General features: G+C 45.4%; 1 protein-coding gene across 1 annotated transcript in view; it reads left to right on the forward strand.

Annotated features, from left to right (window-relative positions):
• LOC110517645 (armadillo-like helical domain-containing protein 3) overlaps positions 1 to 12500 on the forward strand; it is a 62395-nt gene that overhangs the window by 12192 nt on the left and 37703 nt on the right. Inside the window, exons 14-16 of the mRNA XM_036940070.1 lie at positions 3908 to 4001; positions 8229 to 8330; positions 11442 to 11500. Of these exons, the coding sequence (XP_036795965.1) occupies positions 3908 to 4001; positions 8229 to 8330; positions 11442 to 11500 (255 nt within the window). The remainder of the gene's footprint in view (positions 1 to 3907; positions 4002 to 8228; positions 8331 to 11441; positions 11501 to 12500) is intronic.

The following is a 12500-nucleotide window of genomic DNA, read 5'->3' on the forward strand; positions in this document are numbered from 1 at the left end:
CTACTACTGTCCCTAGAAACAAAACTACTACTACTGTCCCTAGAAACAAAACTACTACTACTGTCCCTAGAAACAAAACTACTACTACTGTCCCTAGAAACAAAACTACTACTACTGTCCCTAAAAACAAAACTACTACTACTGTCCCTAAAAACAAAACTACTACTACTGTCCCTAAAAACAAAACTACTACTACTGTCCCTAAAAACAAAACTACTACTACTGTCCCTAGAAACAAAACTACTACTACTGTCCCTAGAAACAAAACTACTACTACTGTCCCTAAAAACAAAACTACTACTACTGTCCCTAAAAACAAAACTACTTCTACTGTCCCTAGAAACAAAACTACTTCTACTGTCCCTAGAAACAAAACTACTACTACTGTCCCTAGAAACAAAACTACTACTACTGTCCCTAGAAACAAAACTACTACTACTGTCCCTAGAAACAAAACTACTACTACTGTCCCTAGAAACAAAACTACTACTACTGTCCCTAGAAACAAAACTACTACTACTGTCCCTAGAAACAAAACTACTACTACTGTCCCTAGAAACAAAACTACTACTACTGTCCCTAGAAACAAAACTACTACTACTGTCCCTAGAAACAAAACTACTACTACTGTCCCTAGAAACAAAACTACTACTACTGTCCCTAGAAACAAAACTACTACTACTGTCCCTAGAAACAAAACTACTACTACTGTCCCTAAAAACAAAACTACTACTACTGTCCCTAGAAACAAAACTACTACTACTGTCCCTAGAAACAAAACTACTACTACTGTCCCTAGAAACAAAACTACTACTACTGTCCCTAGAAACAAAACTACTACTACTGTCCCTAGAAACAAAACTACTACTACTGTCCCTAGAAACAAAACTACTACTACTGTCCCTAGAAACAAAACTACTACTACTGTCCCTAGAAACAAAACTACTACTACTGTCCCTAGAAACAAAACTACTACTACTGTCCCTAGAAACAAAACTACTACTACTGTCCCTAGAAACAAAACTACTACTACTGTCCCTAGAAACAAAACTACTACTACTGTCCCTAGAAACAAAACTACTTCTACTGTCCCTAGAAACAAAACTACTACTACTGTCCCTAGAAACAAAACTACTACTACTGTCCCTAGAAACAAAACTACTACTACTGTCCCTAGAAACAAAACTACTACTACTGTCCCTAGAAACAAAACTACTACTACTGTCCCTAGAAACAAAACTACTACTACTGTCCCTAGAAACAAAACTACTACTACTGTCCCTAGAAACAAAACTACTACTACTGTCCCTAGAAACAAAACTACTACTACTGTCCCTAGAAACAAAACTACTACTACTGTCCCTAGAAACAAAACTACTACTACTGTCCCTAAAAACAAAACTACTACTACTGTCCCTAGAAACAAAACTACTACTACTGTCCCTAGAAACAAAACTACTTCTACTGTCCCTAGAAACAAAACTACTTCTACTGTCCCTAGAAACAAAACTACTACTACTGTCCCTAGAAACAAAACTACTACTACTGTCCCTAGAAACAAAACTACTACTACTGTCCCTAGAAACAAAACTACTACTACTGTCCCTAGAAACAAAACTACTACTACTGTCCCTAGAAACAAAACTACTACTACTGTCCCTAAAAACAAAACTACTACTACTGTCCCTAGAAACAAAACTACTACTACTGTCCCTAGGAACAAAACTACTACTACTGTCCCTAGAAACAAAACTACTACTACTGTCCCTAGAAACAAAACTACTACTACTGTCCCTAGAAACAAAACTACTACTACTGTCCCTAAAAACAAAACTACTACTACTGTCCCTAGAAACAAAACTACTACTACTGTCCCTAGAAACAAAACTACTACTACTGTCCCTAGAAACAAAACTACTACTACTGTCCCTAGAAACAAAACTACTACTACTGTCCCTAGAAACAAAACTACTACTACTGTCCCTAGAAACAAAACTACTACTACTGTCCCTAGAAACAAAACTACTTCTACTGTCCCTAGAAACAAAACTACTTCTACTGTCCCTAGAAACAAAACTACTTCTACTGTCCCTAGAAACAAAACTACTACTACTGTCCCTAAAAACAAAACTACTACTACTGTCCCTAGAAACAAAACTACAACTACTGTCCCTAGAAACAAAACTACTACTACTGTCCCTAGAAACAAAACTACTACTACTGTCCCTAGAAACAAAACTACTACTACTGTCCCTAGAAACAAAACTACTACTACTGTCCCTAAAAACAAAACTACTACTACTGTCCCTAAAAACAAAACTACTACTACTGTCCCTAAAAACAAAACTACTACTACTGTCCCTAAAAACAAAAATACTACTACTGTCCCTAGAAACAAAACTACTACTACTGTCCCTAGAAACAAAACTACTACTACTGTCCCTAGAAACAAAACTACTACTACTGTCCCTAGAAACAAAACTACTACTACTGTCCCTAGAAACAAAACTACTACTACTGTCCCTAGAAACAAAACTACTACTACTGTCCCTAGAAACAAAACTACTACTACTGTCCCTAGAAACAAAACTACTACTACTGTCCCTAGAAACAAAACTACTACTACTGTCCCTAGAAACAAAACTACTACTACTGTCCCTAGAAACAAAACTACTACTACTGTCCCTAGAAACAAAACTACTACTACTGTCCCTAGAAACAAAACTACTACTACTGTCCCTAGAAACAAAACTACTACTACTGTCCCTAGAAACAAAACTACTACTACTGTCCCTAGAAACAAAACTACTACTACTGTCCCTAGAAACAAAACTACTACTACTGTCCCTAGAAACAAAACTACTACTACTGTCCCTAGAAACAAAACTACTACTACTGTCCCTAGAAACAAAACTACTACTACTGTCCCTAAAAACAAAACTACTACTACTGTCCCTAGAAACAAAACTACTACTACTGTCCCTAGAAACAAAACTACTACTACTGTCCCTAGAAACAAAACTACTACTACTGTCCCTAGAAACAAAACTACTACTACTGTCCCTAGAAACAAAACTACTACTACTGTCCCTAGAAACAAAACTACTACTACTGTCCCTAGAAACAAAACTACTACTACTGTCCCTAAAAACAAAACTACTACTACTGTCCCTAGAAACAAAACTACTACTACTGTCCCTAGAAACAAAACTACTACTACTGTCCCTAGAAACAACTTTTTCTTCTACTTTATCTTTTTTTTCTATTTTCTCCTGTTTTCGCTCAGGTGAAGTTAAACTACTATTTATAGAACCAAAATGTATTCTATTTAAAAAATATATTTTGGCTTTGAGGCAAAGAAGTTGATTGTCTCCTTCCTCCGCTTGGGAGGAGGCGGACAGAGAGGGTGAGGGAGGGAGGCGGACAGAGAGGGTGAGGGAGGGAGGCGGACAGAGAGGGTGAGGGAGGGAGGCGGACAGAGAGGGTGAGGGCGAGAGGCAGAGAGAGAGGGTGTGAGTGAGGGAGGCAGAGAGAGAGAGAGAGAGGGGGAGAGTGAGGGTGGAATCAGAGAGGGGGTGAGGGTGGGAGGTATAGAGAGAGAGGGTGAGGGCGGAGATAAAGAAGGGGGAGGGGTAATTGTTTCTTTTTCTAAAGTCAGTGTTTTAGTTCTATCAGATGCCAGCATCTCTGATGTCTGATAGTGTTGTATAGAATGACCTGACGCTGATTGGAGAGAGGAGGAGAGGAGAACAAATAGGTGGAATTGTCTTTGTTCTGGTTTCATCTGCTCAGCTTTCCTTGAAAGTCATGTGTTCTCTCTCCCTCTAATCCCACTATCTCTCTGTCTGCCTCCTCTACCTCTCTTTCTTCTCCTCACTCATTTGCTCTGTCACCTGTCAATCAACAGAGTCACCCAGAGATTGACATCCCGACCACACCCATCACCCCTGTTCCGACCACTCCCACGACGCCGCTTGGCACAACCCCGCTCTCTATGGACAGTGAGTAACATGATTGGTCCGGACTCTGTCCATGAACGAATGACATTTACAGATTAATTATTGACTGAATGAGTGAATGAAATTAAACCTTTATTAGTAGTAATAATCACTAGTGTTTAAATTGATGTAGTTACTATTTTTTAAATCTTTCCTGTTTTCTGTTACTGGGGTAATTCTGGAAAATGGAACGGTTGGCCAACCAAGTCAACCAAGACCCCTCCACTCCTTTAGTTCCCCTCCACTCCTTTAGTTCCAATCCACTCCTTTAGTTCCCCTCCACTCCTTTAGTTCCAATCCACTCCTTTAGTTCCCCTCCACTCATTTAGTTCCCCTCCACTCATTTAGTTCCCCTCCACTCCTTTAGTTCCCCTCCACTCCTTTAGTTCCCTTCACTCCTTTAGTTTCCCTCCACTCCTTTAGTTCCCCTCCACTCCTTTAGTTCCCCTCCACTCCTTTAGTTCCAATCCACTCCTTTAGTTCCCCTCCACTCCTTTAGTTCCCCTCCACTCCTTTAGTTCCCCTCCACTCCTTTAGTTCCCCTCCACTCCTTTAGTTCCCCTCACTCCTTTAGTTTCCCTCCACTCCTTTAGTTCCCCTCCACTCCTTTAGTTCCCCTCCACTCCTTTAGTTCCCCTCCACTCCTTTAGTTCCCCTCCACTCATTTAGTTCCCCTCCACTCCTTTAGTTCCCCTCCACTCCTTTAGTTCCCTTCACTCCTTTAGTTTCCCTCCACTCCTTTAGTTCCCCTCCACTCCTTTAGTTCCCTTCACTCCTTTAGTTTCCCTCCACTCCTTTAGTTCCCCTCCACTCCTTTAGTTCCCCCCACCCCTTTAGTTCCCCTCCAATCCTTTAGTTTCCCTCCACTCCTTTAGTTCCCCTCCACTCCTTTAGTTCCCCTCCACTCCTTTAGTTCCCCTCCACTCCTTTAGTTCCCTTCACTCCTTTAGTTCTCCTCCACTCCTTTAGTTCCCCTCCACTCCTTTAGTTCCCCTCCACTCCTTTAGTTCTCCTCCACTCCTTTAGTTCTCCTCCACTCCTTTAGTTCCCCTCCACTCCTTTAGTTCCCCTCCACTCCTTTAGTTCTCCTCCACTCCTTTAGTTCTCCTCCACTCCTTTAGTTCCCCTCCACTCCTTTAGTTCCCCTCCACTCCTTTAGTTCCCCTCCATTCCTTTAGTTCCCCTCCACTCCTTTAGTTCCCCTTCCCCCTTAAAACCAGTGGACATAGGAGGAAACATTTTAACAAGCGTCTGAAACATTCTGTTTTAAAGAAATACGTTTCTCGTCATTGTTTTTGGCCATCCATTTTTGATAACCCCTCCATACACGTGCGCCACACGAACACACACAATCTGAACCTGTTCAGTTCACGTGCAATGTAACTGTTTAAACATGCATGGTGTGTGTTTCTCGCTAAAAGCCATTTGCTGTATGAAATATTAACTGAACTGGCTTCAAATACAGATGAATCTTTCAGGTAGAGAACCATGTCACCACACACACACACACACACACACACACACACACACACACACACACACACACACACACACACACACACACACACACACACACCCTTTTCCCCCTGTGAACCATGTGCTTAGCTGGCATCATGGCCATGATGTCATAACCAGTCGTCTTGGACCTGATCCAGGATTGGAGGGAAGGTGGGATGAGGACAAATCTAAATGGAGGGAGGAGACTGGGGTGGAGTAGAAGTTGTTGGCTCCTGTTTTATCTGTGAAACTAGCATCTGAGATGTGAGATCCACCTGACTGTCTCGTATAGCGTCTTGACTAGCTAATAGTGGATCACTTCATAGCTTCACTTCTTGTCTCTACCGACAGTAAAGCTCATTATTAGGTTGAACGTTCAACATTCAAATAACATTCCATTAACGTTACTATGAAGTTAAATTAACGTTGTTGAACATAAATGGCCATGTTTCTCTCCCTACCAGTGATGGATGTTGCAGTGGAGTTGTTGTGAGGTTGAGGGGTCTCTCCCTGGAGTTGCTGTGGGGTCTCTCCCTGGAGTTGATGTGAGGTTGAGGGGTCTCTCCCTGGAGTTGTTGAGGGGTCTCTCCCTGGAGTTGTTGAGGGGTCTCTCCCTGGAGTTGTTGAGGGGTCTCTCCCTGGAGTTGTTGAGGGGTCTCTCCCTGGAGTTGTTGAGGGGTCTCTCCCTGGAGTTGATGTGAGGTTGAGGGGTCTCTCCCTGGAGTTGTTGAGGGGTCTCTCCCTGGAGTTGATGTGAGGTTGAGGGGTCTCTCCCTGGAGTTGTTGGGAGGTTGAGGGGTCTCTCCCTGGAGTTGTTGGGAGGTTGAGGGGTCTCTCCCTGGAGTTGTTGTGAGGTTGAGGGGTCTCTCCCTGGAGTTGTTGTGAGGTTGAGGGGTCTCTCCCTGGAGTTGTTGTGAGGTTGAGGGGTCTCTCCCTGGAGTTGTTGAGGGGTCTCTCCCTGGAGTTGTTGAGGGGTCTCTCCCTGGAGTTGTTGGGAGGTTGAGGGGTCTCTCCCTGGAGTTGGGTGGTTGAGGGGTCTCTCCCTGAAGTTGTTGAGGGGTCTGTCCCTGGAGTTGATGTGAGGTTGAGGGGTCTCTCCCTGGAGTTGTTGAGGGGTCTCTCCCTGGAGTTGTTGAGGGGTCTCTCCCTGGAGTTGTTGAGGGGTCTCTCCCTGGAGTTGTTGAGGGGTCTCTCCCTGGAGTTGTTGAGGGGTCTCTCCCTGGAGTTGTTGAGGGGTCTCTCCCTGGAGTTGTTGAGGGGTCTCTCCCTGGAGTTGTTGAGGGGTCTCTCCCTGGAGTTGTTGAGGGGTCTCTCCCTGGAGTTGTTGAGGGGTCTCTCCCTGGAGTTGTTGTGAGGTTGAGGGGTCTCTCCCTGGAGTTGTTGTGAGGTTGAGGGGTCTCTGCCTGGAGTTGTTGAGGGGTCTCTCCCTGGAGTTATTGGGAGGTTGAGGGGTCTCTCCCTGGAGTTGCTGTGAGGTTGAGGGGTCTCTCCCTGGGGTTGATGTGAGGTTGAGGGGTCTCTCCCTGGAGTTGTTGAGGGGTCTCTCCCTGGAGTTGTTGAGGGGTCTCTCCCTGGAGTTGTTGAGGGGTCTCTCCCTGGAGTTGTTGAGGGGTCTCTCCCTGGAGTTGATGTGAGGTTGAGGGGTCTCTCCCTGGAGTTGTTGAGGGGTCTCTCCCTGGAGTTGATGTGAGGTTGAGGGGTCTCTCCCTGGAGTTGTTGGGAGGTTGAGGGGTCTCTCCCTGGAGTTGTTGGGAGGTTGAGGGGTCTCTCCCTGGAGTTGTTCTGAGGTTGAGGGGTCTCTCCCTGGAGTTGTTGTGAGGTTGAGGGGTCTCTGCCTGGAGTTGTTGAGGGGTCTCTCCCTGGAGTTGCTGTGAGGTTGAGGGGTCTCTCCCTGGAGTTGCTGTGAGGTTGAGGGGTCTCTCCCTGGAGTTGCTGTGAGGTTGAGGGGTCTCTCCCTGGAGTTGATGTGAGGTTGAGGGGTCTCTCCCTGGAGTTGTTGAGGGGTCTCTCTCTGGAGTTGGGAGGTTGAGGGGTCTCTCCCTGGAGTTGATGTGAGGTTGAGGGGTCTCTCCCTGGAGTTGTTGGGAGGTTGAGGGGTCTCTCCCTGGAGTTGCTGTGAGGTTGAGGGGTCTCTCCCTGGAGTTGTTGAGGGGTGTCTCCCTGGAGTTGTTGAGGGGTCTCTCCCTGGAGTTGCTGTGAGGTTGAGGGGTCTCTCCCTGGAGTTGTTGAGGGGTCTCTCCCTGGAGTTGTTGAGGGGTCTCTCCCTGGAGTTGATGTGAGGTTGAGGGGTCTCTCCCTGTAGTTGTAGTTGTTGAGGGGTTGAGGGGTCTCTCCCTTGAGTTGTTGAGGGGTTGAGGGGTCTCTCCCTGGAGTTGTTGGGAGGTTGAGGGGTCTCTCCCTGGTGTTGTTGAGGGGTTGAGGGGTCTCTCCCTGCAGTTGTTGAGGGGTCTCTCCCTGGAGTTGTTTTCTGCCAACAATTGCACATTCTCAGTTTCCCCCTCCTCACCCAGACCCCTCCCAGAAACCTCTATCAGTTCTCCCAACCTCATTCCACGGAGGATCTAATGTTGGCTAAATCCTTGCTTCATGCCAAGAAGCTATTTTAGTTTATTTTTGACCGTTTCATTTGAAAACAATCACAGTAAGGTTCTTAGCTGTTACCCAAATGGATCTTTCAACATTTCAACATAACATTAGTATTATGTTGAACCAACGCTGTGTCCTGCTTTCCAGTGATGAACTCTTCAGAACTTCCCCTGGATCCTAACCTTCAGACCAGTAACCTGCTCATCACCTTCCTCAAGTACTCCTCCATCGTCATGCAGGACACCAAAGGTTTAAATACACGGCTATCTCTATCTCTCTACCTCTCTCTATCTCTCTACCACTATCTCTATCTCTATATCTCTACCACTATCTCTATATCTCTACCACTATCTCTCTATCCCCATCTCTCTACCTCTCTCTATCTCTCTAACTCTCTACCACTATCTCTCTATCTCTCTACCACTCTCTATCTCTCCACCAATCTCTCTCTACCCCTATCTCTCTTTCTCTTTCTCTCTATCTCTACCTCTCTCTATCTCTCCCCCACTATCTCTCACTATCTCTATATCTCTACCACTATCTCTCTATCTCCATCTCTCTACCTCTCTCTATCTCTCTAACTCTCCACCACTATCTCTCACTATCTCTCTCTACCCCTATCTCGCTTTCTCTATCTCTATCCCTCCACCACTATCTCTCACTATCTCACTATCTCACTATCTCACTGTCTCTCTGTCTGTCTGTCTGTCTGTCTGTCTGTCTGTCTGTCTGTCTGTCTGTCTGTCTGTCTGTCTGTCTGTCTGTCTGTCTGTCTGTTCTGTCTGTTCTGTCTGTTCTGTCTGTTCTGTCTGTTCTGTCCGTCCGTCCGTCCATCTGTCTGTCATCAATCATTAAAACATTATTTAATTATTTAACCGTTATTTAACTAGGCAAGTTAGTTAAGAACAAATTATTTTATACAATCACGGCCTAGCCCGGCCAAACCCAAACCCGGACGACGCTGGGCCAATTGTGTGCTGCCCCATGGGTCTCCCAATCACGTCCGGTTGTATTACAGCCCAGGATTTGAACCAACCTTGCACAGAGATGCAGTGCTTTGGATCGCTGCGCCACTTGGGAACCCAAAACAAGAAAATTAATTAAGTCCAAGGGAGGAGTGAAAACCCACAGACACTCAGTCCTCCGTGGAATGAGTTAACACGTCTATCTATCTATACCCTCTATCACTTCATCAAATACTCCTCCACAGTCAGACTCTATCTCTCTGTCCTCTATCACTTCATCAAATACTCCTCCACAGTCAGACTCTATCTCTCTCTGTCCTCTATCACTTCATCAAATACTCCTCCACAGTCAGACTCTCTCTATCTCTGTCCTCTATCACTTCATCAAATACTCCTCCACAGTCAGACTCTATCTCTCTCTGTCCTCTATCACTTCATCAAATACTCCTCCACAGTCAGACTCTATCTCTCTGTCCTCTATCACTTCATCAAATACTCCTCCACAGTCAGACTCTATCTCTCTCTGTCCTCTATCACGTCATCAAATACTCCTCCACAGTCAGACTCTATCTCTCTCTGTCCTCTATCACGTCATCAAATACTCCTCCACAGTCAGACTCTATCTCTCTATCCTCTATCACTTCATCAAATACTCCTCCACAGTCAGACTCTCTCTATCTCTGTCCTCTATCACTTCATCAAATACTCCTCCACAGTCAGACTCTATCTCTCTCTGTCCTCTATCACTTCATCAAATACTCCTCCACAGTCAGACTCTATCTCTCTCTGTTCTCTATCACTTCATCAAATACTCCTCCACAGTCAGACTCTATCTCTCTATCCTCTATCACTTCATCAAATACTCCTCCACAGTCAGACTCTCTCTATCTCTGTCCTCTATCACTTCATCAAATACTCCTCCACAGTCAGACTCTATCTCTCTCTGTCCTCTATCACTTCATCAAATACTCCTCCACAGTCAGACTCTCTCTATCTCTGTCCTCTATCACTTCATCAAATACTCCTCCACAGTCAGACTCTATCTCTCTATCCTCTATCACTTCATCAAATACTCCTCCACAGTCAGACTCTCTCTCTCTATCCTCTATCACTTCATCAAATACTCCTCCACAGTCAGACTCTCTCTCTCTATCCTCTATCACTTCATCAAATACTCCTCCACAGTCAGACTCTCTCTCTCTGTCCTCTATCACTTCATCAAATACTCCTCCACAGTCAGACTCTCTCTCTCTGTCCTCTATCACTTCATCAAATACTCCTCCACAGTCAGACTCTATCTCTCTCTGTCCTCTATCACTTCATCAAATACTCCTCCACAGTCAGACTCTCTCTATCTCTGTCCTCTATCACTTCATCAAATACTCCTCCACAGTCAGACTCTCTCTATCTCTGTCCTCTATCACTTCATCAAATACTCCTCCACAGTCAGACTCTATCTCTCTCTGTCCTCTATCACTTCATCAAATACTCCTCCACAGTCAGACTCTATCTCTCTATCATCTATCACTTCATCAAATACTCCTCCACAGTCAGACTCTCTCTATCTCTGTGTATTTATTCTCTCTATCTCCATACCCTCTATCTTGTACTTTCTTTCATTCCTTATTTTCTTGTTCAGTACTTCCCCCCTTTCTTCTCCTCTCTTCCCCCTTTCTTCTCCTCTCTTCCCCCTTCTCTCTTCCCCCCTTTCTTCTCCTCTCTTCCTCCCTTTCTTCTCCTCTCTTCCTCCCTTTATTCTCCTCTCTTCCTCCCTTTCTTCTCCTCTCTCCCCCCTTCTCCTCTCTTCCTCCCTTTCTTCTCCTCTCTTGCCCCCTTTCTTCTCCTCTCTTCCTCCCTTTCTTCTCCTCTCTCCCCCCTTTCTTCTCCTCTCGTCCTCCCTTTCTTCTCCTCTCTTCCCCCCTTTCTTCTCCTCTCTTCCCCCTTTCTTCTCCTCTCTTCCCCTTTTCTTCTCCTCTCTTCCCCCACTTCTCGCAATCCTCTTCTCAAAATACCAGCTGTCAAGTTGTCCTCCCTCTCTCTCCTTCCCAATTCTTGCTACTTTGCCTTTTCATTGAGCTCGTTTTCAGTCCATATCACTCCCTCAATGTGTATCTCTCTCCCTCATCTGTCCTTTCTCATCCTTCCTGTCTCCCCTCTCCTTATTCCATATGAATAGTGCCAGATTCATTCTCTCTCTCTCTCTCCCTCTCTCTCTCTCTCTCTCTCTCGCTCTCCCTCTGTATCTCCTCGCTCTCTCACTCTCTCTCGCTCTCTCTCTGTATCTCCTCTCTCTCTCTCTCTCTCTCTCTCTCTCTCTCTCTCTCTCTCTCTCTCTCTCTCTCTCTCTCTCTCTCTCTCTCTCTCTGTGTTTCTCTCCCTCTCTTTCTATCTCCAGATGAACACAGACTCAACAGTGCCAGACTCTGTCTCATCATCCTCACCTGTATAACGGAGGTATGTACACCTGTGTAACGGAGGTATGTACACCTGTATATCGGAGGTATGTACACCTGTGTAACAGAGGTATGTACACCTGTGTAACGGAGGTATGTACACCTGTGTGACGGAGGTATGTACTCCTGTGTGACGGAGGTATGTACACCTGTGTGACGGAGGTATGTACACCTGTGTGACGGAGGTATGTACACATGTATGACGGAGGTATGTACACCTGTGTGACGGAGGTATGTACACCTGTGTGACGGAGGTATGTACACATGTATGACGGAGGTATGTACACCTGTGTGACGGAGGTATGTACACCTGTGTGACGGAGGTACGTACACCTGTGTGACGGAGGTACGTGCACCTGTGTGACGGAGGTACGTGCACCTGTGTGACGGAGGTATGTGCACCTGTGTGACGGAGGTACGTGCACCTGTGTGACGGAGGTACGTGCACCTGTGTGACGGAGGTACGTGCACCTGTGTGACGGAGGTATGTACACCTGTGTGATGGGTCTCAAACTCTGCTTCTCTGTCTCCGTCCCTTCCGCTCGTATTGTCTCTCCTCCTCTTTGATATCTCTCTCTGTCTTTCTCTCTGTCCAATAGGACCAGTATGATGTCTTACTCTCTGTTCTATAGGACCAGTGTGATGTCTTACTCTCTGTCCTATAGGACCAGTATGATGTCTTTCTCTCTGTCCTATAGGACCAGTATGATGTCTTTCTCTCTGTCCTATAGGACCAGTATGATGTCTTTCTCTCTGTCCTATAGGACCAGTATGATGTCTTTCTCTCTGTCCTATAGGACCAGTATGATGTCTTTCTCTCTGTCCTATAGGACCAGTATGATGTCTTTCTCTCTGTCCTATAGGACCAGTATGATGTATTTCTCTCTGTCCTATAGGACCAGTATGCTGATGTCTTTCTCTCTGTCCTATAGGACCAGTATGATGTCTTACTCTCTGTCCTATAGGACCAGTATGATGTCTTACTCTCTGTCCTATAGGAC

The sequence above is a fragment of the Oncorhynchus mykiss genome, chromosome 13 (genome assembly GCF_013265735.2).
Source record: "Oncorhynchus mykiss isolate Arlee chromosome 13, USDA_OmykA_1.1, whole genome shotgun sequence".
NCBI lineage: Eukaryota > Metazoa > Chordata > Actinopteri > Salmoniformes > Salmonidae > Oncorhynchus > Oncorhynchus mykiss.